The sequence below is a fragment of the Chanodichthys erythropterus genome, chromosome 12 (assembly GCF_024489055.1).
Source record: "Chanodichthys erythropterus isolate Z2021 chromosome 12, ASM2448905v1, whole genome shotgun sequence".
Taxonomy (NCBI): domain Eukaryota; kingdom Metazoa; phylum Chordata; class Actinopteri; order Cypriniformes; family Xenocyprididae; genus Chanodichthys; species Chanodichthys erythropterus.
In genome coordinates, this window is record NC_090232.1 from 26,491,904 (window position 1) to 26,512,212 (window position 20,309).

Genomic DNA, 20,309 nt, shown 5'->3' on the forward strand with positions numbered 1-20,309 from the left:
AGACAATTAAATTATTATGGCAATAATATTATTTGTAAGGCTGTCAAGTAATTAAAATTTTAATTACGCAATGTGGCGATTAATTAATCTTATCTTAAATTAATCACACATCAAATTTGGCTGAGAAATTACCACAAAAGATCATTTATTGTGGTGCTATGATCAAAATAGCATTAAATAGACATTACAAAAAATAGAAAAAAAATTTAGATTTTTTTTTAAAAATTTGATTCAACATAGAATTTATTGCACAAACTTTTAGGCTTCAATGGCCATGACGATGAGAAAATGATGACATAATTTAAATTTTTGGGTGAAGTATACCTTTAATTGTTTCGTTTTTTTTTAATATGGAAATATGAAATATTTTGATTTTGAATATTTTGGTTCAAATAGCTGATTCATTCAGAAATAGTAAATGTCTCTTTATGAATGAGTTGTTGATCATATCATATATGTATCATTGGTTCCCCCGATTCATTCACTCAAAAAACTGATTCATTCAGAAAAGAAATACCGCTGTGTTTTGTTCGGAGACGCACAACAATAGTTCTGCTCTGGCTTTATAGGTAATATTTTCCTGGGCAAAATTGAGCAGAAGCAGACAATATTGTGTCTAAATATTTTAAAGGTCCCGTTTTTCGTGTTTTTTTGAAGATTTGATTTTGTTTATAGTGTGCAATATAACATGTTCATGTTTCGCGTGTAAAAAAACACAGTATTTTTCACATAATTTACATAATTTACTTTACTTGTCATAAAAACGGGCTGATGACTTCCTTGTTCTATGAAGTCCCTCCTTCAGAAATACGTAACGAGTTCTGATTGTGCCAGCGGTTCCTGTGTTGTGATTCGACAGCAGCTTAGCGCTCCTTGCCCGGAAAGGTCACGCCTCTTACCATAACGTGTGCTGCACATAGTTTTACATGTGGATTATTGTGGTGTTGTGCCGAATGAACACAAAAGACAATAATTCCCGAGAAACTGAACTCTTTAATTTCCACAAGCAGCGACAGAAAATGTACAACGTTAGCACTCACTCAGAAGAGTACCTCATACGGAAAACAGCCATGTACATAAACATAGTCCCCTCTTGTGGCCATTATGTGCACTGCAGTCCAACATTAACTATTACAGTAAGGATACCACAATTATAATTTTCGGGAACCGAGTTAAACATAAATTGTAGCCATTGATCTCTAAGTACAGTGATTGGACTGCGGGATGAAAATAACACCGTTTCGAAGACATGGTGACAAACGCACTCTACAAACGCAACTCTTGCTCTTCTCCGTGGGAGCGCAACAAGACCACGCCCCTTTTTTGTGTATTCCTGTGGGCGGAGGTTAGTCAAAAAACTGTTTTAGTGACGTCATTAAAGAAGGAAGTAGAGGGATGTAGTCCAAACTGGCCGTTCGATGTAGGCGACTTCTGTTAAATAAAATATCTCGTTTGGCATTGAACTTTGAGCTTTAAAATTTTACAGATTTTATTTATACTCTAACAACAACATTACACACTAACTAAAGTTTGAAACATGGGATCACGAAGAACGGGACCTTTAACTTCTTATTTATTAAACTGTTGCATAAAATCAATATTTGTATAAATATCACATTTGTATAAATAAACATTGAATTTAATTATTTTATTTTCAAGTAAAATTTGCACATTTACACTCGTGCAAAAACAGCACTGCTTTTTATTTATATTGCTTAACTATATCATGATATAAATATGAGACAACAACTCATACAGGGACATTTTTTCCCAGATATCTTGAATTTTTGGGGCATTCTAACTTTATTCTATAGGCTATATCATGCAGTGAGTTGTTGCCCTGCCTCATGTTCGTCACCAATCAACTTTATGAAATGTAAGATAAGCTACGTAGGTCAGGGGCAGGGCAAGTGCGTTAAATGTGCTAATAATTTTAACGTTGTTTTTCCTCAGAACTAATTAATAAAGTTAACGCATTAAATCGACAGCCCTAATTATTTGTAACAAAGAAGAATTTATTAAAAAAAGGATGTTTTTTCACTAGTTTGGACCCCACTATACTGTAAAGATTACTCTGGTGAAACCTGATTTTATGAATTCTCATTGGTTCTTCTAATTGTTTTTCTGTTGCAGGATTTGGTTAGCATTAACTCTGCTAAGACAGCAGAGCTGGTGGCAGTGCACTTTGCAGATGAGGTGCAGTCCATCATCACATCTCTGCAGGTATGCAACATTGCTGTATGTCAGAGGTCTCTATGTTGACTTGACATTGGCTTCATGGGAGTGTTTAACCCTCTGGAGTCTGAGGCTGATTTGGGGCCTTGCAGAAATTTTGACATGGCCCTGACATTTGTGCTTTTTTCAGTTGTACATAAACATATTAATAGAAAAAAGTGTCATTACACTGTATTCATCACAAACTAGGCTACCATAATATGTGAGAAACATGTACAGTATGTACATGTTTGTGTTTTTGAAGGAATAACGTTTATGCGTGGTTATTGAAAAAGCAAAAAACTTAAGTCACTGAAATAAGGCCAAAAAATATATACTAAAAACTCCACTATCCCTTTAGCACACATGTTCCAGACACATTGAAATGAAGGTTAGAATCTGCCTTATACTGTTTTCTGATTGCATTTACTTTCAGTTACAATATAATGCACTCTATCACGTACACACACAATTTTTCTTTCGACAGACTGGACTGTTAAGAAAAACATTTCTAAAGGTTTCTGTCAGTGTTGTATTGTGTGTTTGATTCCCCTTTGTTGTGTGTGTTAATGTTTATGTGCATTGTATCAGCTCCTATTCACTCATCCTAAGATAGTGTCAGTGAATGTCTGTGAGAGAGAAGAGGCCCCCCTGAGGCTGACGTGTGTGTGTCAGTAAATGGATTAGGCTCTATCTGCAGTGCTGTGTGTAATTGGGTTTGCGTTATCTCTCGCACACTGTCAGAAAGGTGCTAATTGAAAAGCTTGCTTGTGCAAACATATGTGCCGATGAGAAGAAGATACGAGGGGAATGAGGGTTTTAAGTGTTAAGGTTTTTTTTTTTTTTCCACAGTCAAAGACTAGTGTGAGAATAACATTAATGCTGTTTTAATGATTTGTAGTTCATTAAAGTCTGGAGAATTTGGCAAAGTGATGGAAATGACGATGACAAGAATAATAATGGTAAAACTGAGCAGATTTTTAATCACATAGGCCAGATCCATGACATGCTCAGGGTTAAACATTTTATGTTTTTGGAGATGAAACTGATGTTCTGCTTTCAAACTTTCCAGTTATCTCAGATGAACTAGCCTACAACAAAAGTAACTCTTACACTTACTGCTAAAAGGAAAATGCTTTATTGAAGGTATGATGAAATGTTTAATCTGCTCCACTTGATGAGCTGGTGTGGCTCCAAATTCCATGTTATTGTAAACAGATTTTCTCTGTTTAAGCCAATCACACAGAGTAGCTGCAATGTATTCTCACACAAACTTAGTCTCATAGCTAGAGCTGTCAAAAGTACTGGATCTTTGGTACCAAGTCGGTACTGAAATTTTAAAAATGTGACGATACCAGCATTTCCTGTAGTACAGAGTTCTGGGTATATGAGTTCTCGGTACCTGCTGCTTTCAAAAGCTCCTCTGTGTATCTGTGTAAACGCTCTGTGTGTCTTTTTACAATGTGTTTTTGAAGCATTGATCATTGTAGCCAATCACAGACTTATCTTTTGAGCATGTGATCGCAATGGCCAATCGAAGTTAAGTTAGTCAGAATTTATTCAACACCAGAGATTTTTCACCACACACTTTAGAGTTCTGCATGCTTGTGAATCCTTACATTATTACCAACAATGTGTAAGCATGATTCAAATAAGAGAGTGCAGTGTAGACAGAGTTTTCGCAGGAGTGTAGATCTCAGTAAGCAAGCAGTGAATAGACAGCGTCAGTGATTATAAAGGGAGTGATTATAAATCTGTTTATAACCAACCAACTTAAATAAAGGTTTTGTTTTTCATGCTGCTCACTACACTGCAAATTTTCTCCATTTACAACTGTATTTAAATGTGTGATTTGAATCTGAAATTGCAATGTTTGATGGTGATATACCCATAGCAACAGATGGGACAAAACATCTGATACTGTATGTCAAAATAGCTGTGCATTAAGTAAATGCAAACTAATAGACCTGCCACTTGTTCTGTGTAATGTGAATGCGTTTCTTTAACCTTCGTTTTATTACAAATTTTTCGCTTGATCTTTTTATAAACAATGTTTACTTATAAACATGTGAAGGCTACATGCTGTTTAAATGTATTATTTTCTTATAATTATTATCATCATAAAAAATAAACTCATTGAATTTAATTAATATTTTTATTTTCAAATAAAATAGTGAAATAGTTCCAACAGTTTTTGCTATGGTACTGAAATTGTTACACCTTTGGAATGTTTGGCCAGTTGCATAAACTGCTTAGGCTACACTTACACATACACTCTTTAAGACTGCTCATAATTCAAATGTATGCAACTTCTAACTAGTCTTACATGTGCCCATTACAACTAGAGTCTTACATGTGCTTGCCCTACATGGCAGCAGTGTCTGCAACAGAGATGCACTGCAATCTGTGACTTCTTGTTGAAGGATGAAACATCAAAGGCCACAAGCTTGATTTTTGTAGTGCATGCTTGGACACTAAAATGTCTGATGTGCACGATATCTCATTTCAAACGTTTCATCTGTAAGACGTATATGGCTTCATCTGCCTGTACTATAGTAAACCCTCTTGTGTAGTATTTGAAGCAAATGAACAGTATTTGCAATATATTGATACAAGATTCCAAGGCTGTGCTTCTGCATGACTGCAATCCATTTGAAAGTGAATCATATTTTGATGTTGAGCTCTTTGTGTTCTGTGTCTGCAGGATGACTATTTGGTGTTCCAGTTTCTGAAGTGCCTCCTGGACCCCAGGTAATAATAGCAGTACCCTTTGTGACACTGTCTCTCTTCTGCAGTTTTGTTTCATTTTACTTATCTACTCTCTGTCATTTTTTTTTTTTTTTTTGTAATATTGTGATGGTGTGCAGTTAAAGTGTCACACATCATAGATATCTCTCCAAGGCAAATGGAGAAACACTATCACCTTTTAGCATTCATTCTCTTTTTATTTCCTTACCATCCTTGCCTCACCTGCAAATGGCAGGTGAACTACAACATTTATTGGCTATAAATATTGTTTAACGGCCATTAAACTTTGTAGTTTGCATTTTTAAACTAAAGTATATATTTTTAAATGAGCTTAAACTATATATTTTTTGTCCTTACAACAGTTTATTAGAGACATATGAGAAGTAAAGAACGGAGATCTTACGGGTTTGGAATGACATGAGTCATTAATGACATAATTTTCATTTTTGGGTGAACTAACCCTTTAAGTACTCACCCTCATGTCATTCCAAACCTGTAAGACCATGTTCATCTTCGGAACACAAATTAAAATATTTTTGATAAAATCTGGGAGGTTTTTTTATATCCCATAGAAAGCAACGAAATTACCACATTCAAGGTCCAGAGACGTAGTAAAAACATTGTTAACATGGTCAACGTGACTACAGCGGTTCGACCAAGCCAGCATTCGGACGTAAACACGGAAGCTCTGCACTGTGTTCACTGCGTCAACTGCATAGGAGACTGACAGGGAAGAGGAAAAATTGTTGAATAAAGTTATTTTTGGTTTGTTTTTGCACACAAAAAGTATTCTTGCTGCTTCATAAAATTAAAGGGTTAGTTCACCCCAGAATGAAAATTCTGTCAATATTTACTCTCATGTAGGGCTGGGCGATATATCGAATGCTTTTGTCACGCGCATTTCGTCAGTAAAGCCGGTTCCCTGATTGCCGCTAAATCGCCATCACCTGCTTTCAAATGAAGCGGCATTTAATAGACAGAGCCGTAGTTCACTGATAAGCCACGCAATATCGCGTTCAATATCGACGGCGATTCATATCGATATTGAACACGATATTGCGTGGCTTATCAGTGAACTACGGCTCTGTCTATTAAATGCCGCTTCATTTGAAAGCAGGTGATGGCGATTTAGCGGCAATCAGGGAACCGGCTTTACTGACGAAATGCGCGTGACAAAAGCATTCGATATATCGCCCCAGCCCTACTCTCATGTCGTTCAAAACCCGTAAGACTTACGTTCCTCTTCGGAAGACAAATGAAGATCTTGATACTCTAGACCTTGAATACATGCAGCACAATCAAGTGAAAATCACTGTGATAACTCTATTAGGCTCTCTATTAGCAAAAGTGCTTTTCTTCCTGCTTTCTTCAAAACAAAAAGTTGCATGTACATGATGAAAGCATGCTCCAGCCTGAAACATTAAGTGCAGTGTGAGTACAGTGGAGTGGAGAGAGGGGAAAATTGCGGCAGTGCGCGGTACAAGGCAACTGTGCCTAGTGTGAGTACGCCCTAAAAGATTTTTAAAATCTTACCAGATTTTCAAAATGTGAGAGACCACAAACATGATGATAAAAAATCATACATTTATCAGTTTTGTTCCCATAGTGTGTGGAGTGCCGCAATGTGACCAAGACAGCACACCACACTGTTGTGTATCTGGGTGTTATCGTTTCAGTATGAATTAAATCATACTTTGCATTTAAACATACTTATTGAAAATACCTTTCCAAAAAGTTTCAGAGCACTAGGGATGTCAAATATATGTGCCATGCAGTAATGATTCAAAATATAGGATCTTTAGGCCTTGCAGTGTAAATGTTGCTAAATAGACCTGCACTGTCTATTATGTCATAAATATGAATCCTACTACAAAATTGCATAAGTAAATGCATTTATTGGTGAACAGCTCCAGTTATTTTAGCTGGAGTCTATGTCAAAATAACAGCCATCTCTGTCATCATCTATCTCTGTCTCAAACATTGTTCCTTTATCTCTTTTCTCAAATGACCTCTCCCACACATACATTTCTCTTGACCAAGTATTTTATTTCTTGTACCCTTTTTATTGTCCTGGAGTCCGTTACGCCCGGCCCCCACATTTTAGCTTGTGTCTTTCTTCTTCTGCCTGTGACAAACTGGTCTCAAGGATTAAGATCAGTATCTGTAGTGATTTTTGTACATGCTGCTGTTGACTGCCTTCAGTTAAAAACAGAAAGGAGGGCAAACTGACAGCACAGTAGTCTTTTCACTGCTGAACTGATGTTGACGGGCAAATAATGGCAGTATGTATCTGTGAGATTTTCTGATTGGATGAAAGGTGGAAAAATCTGATTAGGTTTTAATTTGAAAATAAATTTTCCGCTATCATTCTTATAATTTTCACCTGTTGGACGATAAAATTTGTAGAAAAATCCCATAGACCTATCCTATACGTACAGTATATGGAGACAACAATATTAAAGATATATCCTTACGTACAGTATTTCACACAATATATCTGTACCACAGTGACTGATATTAGAGAGTTAATTGTACATGCTCATGTCCCATATTTTTATAAGTAATTTTTGCTGAAAATGTGAGTATCAATTTTTTTTTTTTATATACTGTTTATCAGTGGTTCTCAACTCCAGTCCTCAGGGCCCACTGCTCTGCACATTTTGTATGTTTCTCGTATCTGACACACTCAGTTCAGTTCATGGAGCTCTCTCCTAATGAGCTGATGATCTGAATCAGGTGCGTTAAATAAGGGATACATAAAAAATGTGCAGAGCAGTGAGAAACACTGCTGTACATGATATGATGCCTAAATTTATTTGTAGCATTTTAAGCAACTGAATTTACTTTTAGTGTTTTATATATAATATATATATATATATATATTATATATAATATATATATATATATATTATGTATATATATATTATACATTCAAACAGATCAGGAATAACATCATGACCACTGACAGGTGAAGTGAAGAATGAATCAATGAATGAATGAATGAATGAATGAATGAATGAATGAATGAATGAATGAATGAATGAATGAATGAATGAATGAATGAATGAATGAATGAATGAATGAGGCATTTATATAGAATAACACTGATTATCTCTTCATCACTTCACCTGTTAGTTGGTGGGATATATTAGGCAGCAAGTGAACATTTTGTCCTTAAAGTTGATGTGTTAGAAGCAGGATAAATGGGTAAGCGTAAGGATTTGAGTGAGTTTGACAAGGGCCAAATTGTTATGGCTAGACGACAGATCAGAGCATCTCCAAAACTGCAGCTCTTGTGGGGTGTTCCCGGTCTGCAGTGGTCAGTATCCATCAAAAGTGGTCCAAGGAAGGAACAGTGGTGAACCGGCGACAGGGTCATGTGTGGCCAAGGCTCACTGATGCTCTTGGGGAGCGAAGGCTAGCCCGTGTGGTCTGATTTAACAGACGAGCTACTGTAGCTCAAGAAGTAATGCTGGTTCTGATACAAAGGTGTCAGAATACACAGTGCTGAAAAGGCATACATTTTAGATTTTATTGTTACATATTCACCCCAATTTACATCTGCTTTAGTTTCAGACACAGCCACACATCAATGCTTGCTCATTTCTGCAGCATGGCAGACCCTCAGAGCTACAACTGTGTTTTTGCCTTAGCTGACCTACGGTGACCTTTATAGGACATATGGCACCTCAGGGGCATCTGTGGAAAAAAAATCTGAATTTGTCGTGTCCTCCCTATGTGACTGCTGTCTCCTCTCAGGCCAGGCCTCAAAGCACGTTTCTCCTCTTGATCCTTCTGTCCTTAGAAACTACCCATCTCTATTTATACAAACTATCCTAAATGAACTCTGTTGTCCGAGGTGAGGCTCTGTGACAAATTAAGACCTAATTTCCTGATGCAGGCACTCTGGGACTAAAAGTAGTGATAAGGACACACTACAGACTTCACCATAAAAAATAAAAGTATAATCTGTGACCGTACCTTCTGGCAGAAAGTTTAAATGTAACACTTCCAGGAGAATGACATATGCTGTGCCACTTTTAATTTAAGGTTTATTCCTCTAGGCAAAATTAGACTGAGATAAAACTAATAATCTATCAATTGTAAATTGAAGAAAGCATCTGTATAATACAGCCTTAGAAAAATATGACTTCAGTTAAATAAAGGACAATATGTGAATGATTTACATTTTTAAAATGGTTAAAAACATTTGATTTAATTTATGACACTGTTTTATTTATTGGCAATTCACCAACATGTATTATATATATATAATTACACATGGAAAATATATATTTTAAAGGCCATGTACAAAATTTACTTTGTAAAAAAAAATGCACAGTGACAAAAATATGCACAGTTTCCTACAGTCATGGTCAGAATTATTGGCACCCTTGGTAAGTATAATTAAAGAAGCCAATGAAAATATATCTGCATTGTTAATCTTTTTGATCTTTTATTAATATAAATCACAAAAATCTACCTATTCATTGAAGTACAACAATTTAAAATCTTTATGAAGTAAATGTTTTTCTCCAATACATGTTGGCCACAATTAATAGAACCCTTTTATTTAATACTTTTATTTATTTTATTTAATACTTTTTTCAACTTCCTTTTGCCAAGATAACAGTCATCAACAGAGATCAGAAACCATTCCTCTGTAGAGAATACCTCCACTTCCTTCAATTCCCAAGTCCATCTCGATACACTGTCCTCTTCTGTTCACCTCACTCATTTTCTATAGGGTTCAGGTCGGGGAACTGGAATGGCCATGGCAGAAGCTTCAATTTGTGCTCAGTGACCCATTTTTTTGTTGATTTCTGATTTGTTTTGGATCTTTGTCCTGATGGAAGATCAAACCATGGTCCATTATAAGATTTCTAGCAGAAGTGGTCAGGTTTTATATATATTATAAGATTTTTAATGTTTTTAAAAGAAGTTTCGTCTGCTCACCAAGGCTACATTTATTTAATAAAAAATACAGTAAAAAAACGTAATATTGTGAAATATGATTACAATTTAAAATAACTGTGTACTATTTAAATATATTTTACAAAGTAATTTATTCCTGTGATGCAAAGCTGAATTTTCAGCATCGTTACTCCAGTCTTCAGTGTCACATGATCCTTCAGAAATCATTGTAATATGATGATTTGCTGCTCAATAAACATTTATGATTATTTTCAATGTTGAAAACAGTTGTGTACTTTTTTTTTTTTTTTTTTCAGGATTCCTTGATGAATAGAAAGTTCAAAAGAACAGCATTTATCTGAAATACAAAGCTTCTGTAGCATTATACACTACAGTTCAAAAGTTTGGGTATTGGTATTTGATAGAATCCATGATGCCATGTATGTGAAGATTTGATTTTAGATCAGAGCAGATCAGATTTCTTTTTCTGACCACAAGACTCAAACTAATTTCTGCAGTTCTTTAGATGTGATCTTTGAAGAGTCTTTGGCCATTCAAACTTTCCTCCCCACCGTGCAATATAGACACATGTTCTCTTCCATGCGTAATTGTAACATCTTTATGTGGGATTCAATCAATCATGATTGGATTGATTTGGTTGAGTAGATTTTTGCTCAAAAAGGATAATTCTGACCATGACTACTTTAAGGGTGGCACCCACTGACACATCTTACCCCATTCTCCCTTAAAGAGATAGCTCCCCCACAATGAAGTTCTGTCACCGTTTACTCACCCTCATATTATTCCAAACCTTTATGGATTTTTGCTTCTGTGGAATACAAACAAGATAAAAAAATAAAAAAAAATCTGTGATTTTGTCCTGTATTGTATGGTCATAAACATTCTTGAAAATATCTTCTCTTGTGTTCCACATAAGAAAGAAAGTCATGCATATTTGGAACAACATTAGGGTGATGAAACGATGACGGATTTTTTTTTTTTTTTTATATATATCTATTCTTTTAATCTATAGTACAGATATGTGCTGTAGTATTTACAAAAACAAACTGCATTCACTGTCGCTTTCATAAGAAAACACCTGCCAGAAACTAGATGTGTATGCTGCTTTGTTTTGTCCTAATTCAACTGTATTTTCAGAATGCATCATTTTTATGTTCTTTGATTTTTACCACTTCATACACTTTAAAAATGTCATCTTTCATTCTCACCAGCTTTTTTTAAGTTTTAAGATAGTGTCATACCAGACTAGAGCAGTACATCTCACATGTGAAGAGAATGTGTTATGTCACATGCCTCATACAGCAGGAGCTGATGGTGGCTGATTGGGCTTTGATTTGAGAGCTTGGCTATGATTGAGCTCTGAGAAAACCACTCTACATGACAACTTGATTGGGAGAGAAAGAGAAATGGAGGGGAGGGGGGGTGCTTGGGGGGGATCAAGAAGGGAGATGCACAAATGACGTATATTAAGAGTGAGGTTTGTAGGTGTGTGTAGGTGTGTGTGTGTGTGTGCTTTTGTTTATATTACATTGTGGGGACCAAATGTCCCCACGATGTAATCTAAACCTGAGTTCACCTACATCATGGGGACCAGCCACCGGTCCCCACAATGTAAATTAATTAATAAAAATACTAAATTATGTTTTTGTGAGAAAATAAAGGTGTGCAGTTTCCTGTGATGGTTAGGTTTCGGGTTAGGGGTGGGGTAGGGGGATAGAAAGTACGGTTTGTACAGTATAAAATGCATTGCGGCCTATGGAAAGTCCCCACAATTCACAAAAACAAATGTGTGTGTGTGTGTGTGTGTGTGTGTGTGTGTGTGTGTGTGTGTGTGTGTGTGTGTGTGTGTGTATATATATATATATATATATATATATATATATATATATATATATATATATATATTATTACAGCTATGGAAAAAATTAAGAGACCACTCCAAGTTAAGAAATCAATGTTAAGTGGTCTCTTAATTTTTTCCATAGCTGTATATATATATATATACAGCTATGTATATTATTATATATTATATATATATATTATATTATATATATATATATATTATATAATATATATATATAATACCAGTCATAGGTGAAGCAAATATTGTTGATCATCTCATAACTAAGCCATATATTAAGGTCTGTGTAGATTAGATGGTTATGGCAATTATTATGGCAAGGCGACTTTGTCAAAAAATCACTGAAACTGCAAGTTATAATAATAATAATAATAATAATAATAATAAGGTTATAATATAACCTTAAAATATAATAATATAACCTTATAAATTATATTAAAAGGTTATAGCAGCCTTGGTCAGCAGAGGATAAGTCTTTAAAAAAAAAAAAAGTTACTTATCCCAAACTTTTGAATGGGTGTGTAATTTCATTGCTTACAATGACAATAAAGCTCTACTCTATATTATTTATATATTGAATAAAATGCTATTATAGTTAATTTGAATTATGGGTAAGGCCAGTAAGTTATATGCCTTACAAATGAAAGACTCTGCTCTCTCTCCTCTCCTCTTCTCTGTAGTTGGTAGTATGTTCATGCTTTAGTCTTTAAGGTCTGTTTGTCCTTGGTTTGGTCTGGCTGTTGATCTTGTTCTCAGCACATTTAAGCCAGTAGTCTTAAACATCAATAAGAAGAAGCTGGCTTTGAAGGTCTGTTGAAGGTTTTTATGAGAGCCGTTGCCTTGAGCAGTCTGCTCTTATGTTCTGTGTGTAGAAGTACATCTGGAAAGTGGTGCTTAAAGCTGTAGTCTATTGAATCAAATGTACGACCATTTTGCAACATGACATCATGATTATTTAAAAATATTTTTTTTCTTCAGTGTTTTGGGATGGTTTCTAGGTTTATTCCAGGTGATTTACTGTATGGTTTTCTCTTTCTGTAACAGCTCCAGAGAGGGTTCGAATCCACAGACTGTCCTAAGATTGGGCTCAGATCTTCATGAGTTGTTAGTCGATCTACTGTGCCAGTTCAGTCCTCAGCAGGTCACCACCTTCCTTAAGATCTCTCAGGACTACAGACTGGAGGAGGCCATCCAGGTATAAATCAACCCTTCTCACACATACACATAGACTGTTGCAAAGACTAGTGAGCTGCCTAGAGGTCTTCTGCTTTCATGTAAGTGCTATTTTTTTTTAAGTCAGCATCCTAAATGAAAAGCAAATTCGTAAGTACAACCGTAGAATCTGTGTGCAATGAATGCTGCAGATTTTCGGAGAATTAAGAAGTCTTTAATTCTCAAAGCTTCCCAAATCCCCTTTACCTTGAATGTTTTCATCCATCCATTTACAAAACGCTTTTACTTGTTTATTATATATTTGGGGTAATTTGTTAATGCTTTCAGCTACCAAAAAAAACCCAATGTAACACATTCCACTAAAATCTGAAAAATTCAGCAAATAGCATCTGCTCCTACTGATAGTGACATATTTGGAACACTCTTTATGAGCAGCACTCCATTAATAACACACACACATACCCCACACAATTAGCAATCCTCAAGTGAAGTGAGACTTGACTAAGGCTCACAGTTGATTCCCAGAGTTTTAGCTTATTGATAAGCTAAAGACAAAGTTAATAAGCACAAACAATACATAGCACACACATTAATTGGATAAAATAGGTGTGGTATTTTTCCATCAGTACTTTTCAGTACTCTGCATCCATTGGCAGCGCCCAGTTATGACTCCAAGGGCAGCTTTACACACTTTGGGAACAGAGCTAATATGAGTACTCACAAATGTTGTAATTTAGAGAAACTCACATGAGTTTTGACAGCACATATTGAAAAATATATTTTGCACATAGACATATTGTGTTTCCTTTATTTGCATGTGCTGTCTGTGTTGATTTGGCTAAACAAATTCACTAAAGGAATTCAAGTAATGACTCAAATACCAACAGCAAATCAATAATGAACATAATTTGCATACTTCTTCTCAGTACTAGGCTACTGAGGATGCAGCAGGCTACCACATTCTGGCACACTTTACTTTGACTGTACAGCACACCTCCACCCCTGTGATCCAGACTCCTGGATTGGCTCATTAAAATTGTGCAAAATACATTTGACTACTGCAGGCATCTGAATATATGTCCAGCTATAGCACTATTAATTTGATGAACAACTGCAATGATAAATAAAAAATGTACACAATCATGGAAAACATGTAAATACCTTGGTATTTTGTTTAAAAATGTAATTTTCACGCCTTGAAAAAGGTGTAATAAAATGCAAAAAGTGATGTCATGGAACTTTCTATAATGAATGTAAATTTTCCTGGTGATTCTCAGTCTCAGAAAGTCAATTCAAATCGTTTTAACCAAAATAAGACATTTCCAGAATAGTCCAGCTATTGTTGTCCATGCAATAAAGTTCTTTAGTCTTAAAGGGTGAGAGCTTGCAATTTAAGTAGTGTGATGCTAATTGCCAGCAGCCAGTTTGTGAATAAGGCACAATCTATAATGAGCCAAATTTACATAAGAAAGTCTTGTTTATGCTGAAAAGTATGAGAATGACTTCCGTAATCATGGTGCAGTGTGAGTTTAACACATTTAGCGACTGTTTCAACTGGATTGTGGGTGATTATTAAATAAGACAGATTTTGCACAGAAATACAGATGATTACTGAATTCACCCCTCAAAATACAGATTTGGCAGGGCAGGTTGGCGATTAGGAGACCACACACCATCTAATCAATCAACATGAAACCACTGATAGAGCAAGTATAGGTTTCCAATCTAATGTAATTAGGGTGGCAACTGACAGGCTCAGGCAGAAAGATGCCTCAAGGAACGAATGAATGAATGAATGAATAATGGAAGTAGGGGAGATATCTGCCACGCTGAAGCGCTGAGACACAGACAGGCAGGCAGAAGAGAGGATCAATATCGTTACAGAGGCTGACTGGCACCTGCTAAATATTTGAACAGACACCTTGCACACGCGCATACATATACAGCATCTCTAAAGGCCTGCCATCTTGCCTTATACTTGTTTCACTGCTCTTTGTATACATCTCCATATCTAGACCCATCTGCTTGCTACTGTGTTTCTGTCAGTCTGTATTGTCTTTTTTCTCTGTGCACTCTCTTACCTGCCCTGTTTTTGTAATAATGGATTCAACTGTATTCATGGATGCCAGTTGGTGTTTCTCTGCCTTCTGCATAACCCCCTTTAGTTTCAGAATGTGTTTGAATGTTTCATTGCAGAAATGGTTTCTCACTAACAAACAGTCTCACCTAAACACAGTTTCTCAATCTGAGTCAGTTCATCCAGTGGGCGGCTTAGAGTGGATCATTTGTCTTTATAATCTTGACAATTTGACTGCAACACAATTGACATCTTATCTCTGTCTTGTCTAATCACAGATCACAGAGAAACACAAGCTGCATGAGGCCACAGCCTACCTGCTGGAGAGGAAGGGAGATGTACAGGGAGCTTTTGAAGTGCTGCTACAGGTTTGAGTTCATCACACTACACAAGCCTGCAGCAAACCTGAAAACTAGGCAAGAGGATCCATGTTAGCTTAACATGCTTATTGGCTGCTTTGAATGGAATTTTCTCCATTATGATTGAAAAACAATAACAAATAAAATACCTTGTAATTTTTAATTTTATTATTATTATTATTTTTTTACATTTTAATAATAATGGAGGAAATAGTAATTACTTTCCCAGACATTTCTGCCTGCAGTGCTCCAAAAAAAAGAAAAAAAAAGAAAAGTTGTATAGGCATCGTAAAATGAATCCATATGAATTGAGCTGTTTAATCCAAGTCTTGTGAAGACATATGAGTTCTTTATATGATGAACAGATTTAATTTATTTACATGTAAACAATGATCGACACATGTATATATAGCGCATCACATTTGGTAAACCCGGAAGCTTGTTTGTGCATCACGTGCATCCAAGCTTTATAATGGCAGTGAACGGGACCAATGAGTATAAGCTGAAGAAAGTGCATCCATCCATCATAAACGGACTCCACACAGCTCCGGGGGGTTAACGCCTCTCGCAGTTCAAAACGCTTATGCTACGTCCTTTTTTTCTTAAGCCGTGTGAAGTACGTTTATAATGGATGGATGCACTTTCTTCTGCTTCAAACTTGTTGCCCCTATTCACTGCAATTATAAAGCTTGGTGTAGTGAATCGTACAGGTATTTAATCAATTTATGGGTGAAATATATGAATATAAGAAATCATAAAACCTTATGATTAATTATGATGCATATATCGAACCAAGAGGGAATTATGCACATATATGTGAATCAATTACAGCGAATTATAATCAATTACATATATGATCAGTTCTAGCTTAATAGTTGTTTAGAGAAACTATCCAAGTTTGTCCAGCAAACTGTTAGTTTTCACAGACTATTATAAAAGGAAGGTTATTCTCTGGCCACAAGAAAGAACTTCCTATTATAGCATCAAAGCGTAAAGCAATGGTGCTGGATCGAAAAAACGTTAAAATGACCTGGGTTTTGTGAATGAGCAGCAGAACAATTGAGCATGAATAATGTGTTTAATACATGAAAACTACTACACTGAGTACCAAATTATAATGCAATTGACATATCAGTAAGATTTCGGTACAATATACATTCAGATTTTAGTTTTTCTAAGAAAATGTTTGTATGTTTATTTATCCATGTCTTTTTAGATAACTGGTATCAATCTCAGACAAAATAATTTGCCAGATCTATGGAAACTCTTGCTTAATAATGTGGAACAACCTCTAAGTAGTCACAGTGGCGAGGAAGAAAGATCTTTCTGAAGAAGAAAAGCATGAAATGGTCCAATGTTGTGCAAAAGGCATGAAAACAACTAATATTGTGTGAAACTGAATGGAGATTATCGAATTATCATAAGATTTGTGAGTGATTTAGAGCACAGCAGAACTCGGTCAGATAAAGGCTTATTAATGAAAGTTCCTGTCAAAAAAATGTATTGTATTAAAAGGGCAGCTATAAAAAAGCCAGTGTTGAGCAGCAAACAGGTATTTGAAGCTTCTGGTGTCTCTGGAGTCTTGAGAAGCTCACCATGCAGGCTGGCAGTTGTGCGTAAAGATGCATTTTAGACACCACTAACCAAAACTAACAAACAGAAATATTTACAGTGGGTTTAGAAATACATTTTCAAACAGTTTTATTGCTGTGGTGTTTTTTGCAGCATGGGATAGTGCATAGTGCATTGTACAATTGTGCATTGTACTATGCACTATCCTCCTTTTTATACCATAGCTGAAAATGGCCAGTTATGAACTCCACATATCTTGCAAAAGTCATTTTAATATCCTCCATCTCACTTCCCAGTAATCCAGTACAAATCATCACCCACCTGCTCCTTGCTGATGTCGCAGTCTTGTTGGAACGTGGTGGCCATTCACCAACCATCCAGAAATCCATCTATTTAGACCATCCATTGTAGTACGGCATTAGTCAGTGAATAAAACTATTTAAAAATGAGTCTTCATATATTTCTAAACCCATTGTAAATGTTTCTCTTTGTGAGGTTTGGTTTGGAGTGGCTGAAATGCATCTTTACGCACAACTGCCAGCCTGCATGGAGAGCTTCTTGAGACTCCAGAGACACCAGCAGCTTCAAATACCTGTTTGCTGCTCAACACTGGCTTTTTTATAGCTGCCTTTTTAATACAATTATTTTTTTTGACAGGAACTCCTCAATAAGCCTTTATCTGACCGAGTTCTGCTGTGCTCTAAATCACCCACAAATCTTATGATAATTCGATAATCTCCATTCAGTTTTCACACAATATTAGTTGTTTTCATGCCTTTTGCACAACATTGCACCATTTCATGCTTTTCATCTTCAGAAAGATCTTTCTTCGTCCCCATATTGCATGAGAACTGTGACTTGCTTAATGATGTGGAACAACCTCTAAGTAGAGTTTCCATAGATCTGACAAATTATTTTGTCTGAGATTGATACCAGTTATCTAAAAAGACATGGATAAATAAACGAATAAACATTTTCTTAGAAAAACTAAAATCTGAATGTTTATTGTATAGAAATCTTACTGATTTGTCTCTTGCATAATAATTTGGAACGCAGTGTAATACAGAGGTTATACATCTAAAAATATACAGGATATATAGATATATTCAAGAGCGAAAGTAAAGGCAGGAAAAGAGAGAAGACAAGTAGCAAAACTTACTAACAGTCCTACATCGGTGAATGAGACGTGGAAATAGCTTTAAAAAGAGACCAAACTTGTCAGATAAGAAAAGAATATAAAAAAAGTTATGGTTTACAGACAAATTTATCATTAGAAATGACACTAGCACAACTACCATCCTAGCTAAGCTTATACAGTGGGAATAACTATATGCAATTTGAAGTACAACAGCGGTTACATTTAGGCATAATTATATTTTACACATACAGTCTTCAATGCATGTTTGTCTGTCTGTGTGTGTCCGTGTGTGTGTGGTGTGTGTTGGAATTTGGCTAGTCTGGCCCTTAATCTGCATGAGGGCCCCTTTGATGTCCCAAGAGGAAGCATGGCTGCCTGGTCAATTTCGGCAGGGCCGCAAAATTTTCAAATGCCAGTCTTTTACCAGACCGGCTGGCGCCCATCCGTGATTTACATAGACCGTTCAGGAGGCTAAAAGCATTCTGAAGATTCCAAAGTTTATTGACCAGTCTGATACGTGTACATATGCTACATTGGACACGTCAGGATATTTATTCATATAATTCTGATTGTGTTCACCAGAAACAAGAAAGTCATATACACCTAGGATGGCTTGAGGGTGAGTAAAACTTGGGGTAATTATCATTTTAAAGTGAACTAATCCTTTAAATGTGAGTGCGTGATATGCGAGAACCAGTCAGGGCAGCGTTTCCCAAAAGCATCGAAAGCTTAAGTTGATCGTAGCTCCATTGAAACCAATGGAGCTACGATCAACTTAAGCTTACGATGCTTTTGGGAAATGCAGCCCAGGTTTATTTTAGCACTTGACGTACAAACAAGCTTCCAGGTTTACCAAAGGTGATGCGCTATATGTCTGTTGATCATTGTTTACATGTAAATAAATTAAATCTGTAAATTTGTATTTTTTGACCGCCCACTCCCACGCACAGCAAAGGTAAAACCGCCCACTCCCGCAAGATATCCATTGGGTTCCACAGGATCCCAATCCCAATGCAGCCCTCTACTACACACACAAATTTAAAATATACCTAAACCAGTGGTTCCTTTTTTAGAGTGGCATACCCCCTGAGACATTTAACATTCTTCTCTTCCACTTAGACAGCAGTCACACCTTTGGCTTTTCCTTTAAGGGACAATATTTGCCCAATTAAATTGACTTTCCAGTACATTTTAAAAATAAATAATGTTTTAAATATAAAATGTTCACTAGACAAATATGCAATAATGGTGAAAAACAAGCCATTTTGTAATTCATTAATTCAGAAATAAAGCAAGTGGTGGTATTTATGAATAAGTCATTAAATCATTGACTCTCATGATTTGCTTAAAGCCACAGATGTTTTGACCACAAAAGACAAGGTAAATTGATTGGATGTCATGTTTTTGACCTTTTACGGTATTTTGCCTGTTAGAAATACATGCACGGTTTTATTGTTATTTTAATGTGGGGTAGAGTTAAATGAATGGCAAAACTCAGCATTTTGTTCACGTAGCCCCCTCTGTCACCTCATGCACCTCAGTTTGGGAACCACTGAGTTGAACTATATATGCCTGTATGAGAATTTACTCAATTTCACCAATTTCTCTGGCCTGCATTATTTGAATTTGCTATTATTGCCTTATCAGTTATTTCAGATTTACTCACTCTTAATGGCAGGTAAAAACTGTTGGTCAATTTGGCTTTTTGATGAGATGCCTACAGGTGGTACAAGTAGAAATAAACATACCGTATCCTATTTTCACTCTTAACGCTGGAGTCCTGTAAGGTTATAAGCTTATTCCCACTTCTCTTACCTTTATTATTCCATGATTGTTTCACCAGACATGACTGCAATGCCATTAAGTTGAAAATGCTCACTGGCCTGATCCCAGATGGAGAGGCTGCATAATAGAAATTGAAGGAAGATGAAACACAAGAACTATAGTTGATAGGACTGTGACCTCTATCTTAGCAAGTGCAACTCTCTCTGGACCAGTATAGCCAAGGAGATGATTGTAGGTTATAAGAAACTTCAGGGTGGTGACCATACACCTTTGCATTGATGGAAACTTAAGTCAAGAGGGTCAGCAGTTTCTGAGAATTACTATGACAGAGAGGTTAGCCTGATCTTGTCACACCAGCGCAGAGGTCAAAAAAAAAAGCATATCAGCGGATTTTCTTCACAAATTAGATAGGTTTGGCATGCCATCACATCCTGGTCAGCATCTGTA

General features: G+C 36.1%; 1 protein-coding gene across 1 annotated transcript in view; it reads left to right on the forward strand.

Moving 5' to 3' along the window:
• vps8 (VPS8 subunit of CORVET complex) overlaps positions 1 to 20,309 on the forward strand; it is a 142,663-nt gene that overhangs the window by 67,606 nt on the left and 54,748 nt on the right. Inside the window, exons 33-36 of the mRNA XM_067404337.1 lie at positions 2,134 to 2,223; positions 4,919 to 4,965; positions 12,803 to 12,953; positions 15,287 to 15,376. Of these exons, the coding sequence (XP_067260438.1) occupies positions 2,134 to 2,223; positions 4,919 to 4,965; positions 12,803 to 12,953; positions 15,287 to 15,376 (378 nt within the window). The remainder of the gene's footprint in view (positions 1 to 2,133; positions 2,224 to 4,918; positions 4,966 to 12,802; positions 12,954 to 15,286; positions 15,377 to 20,309) is intronic.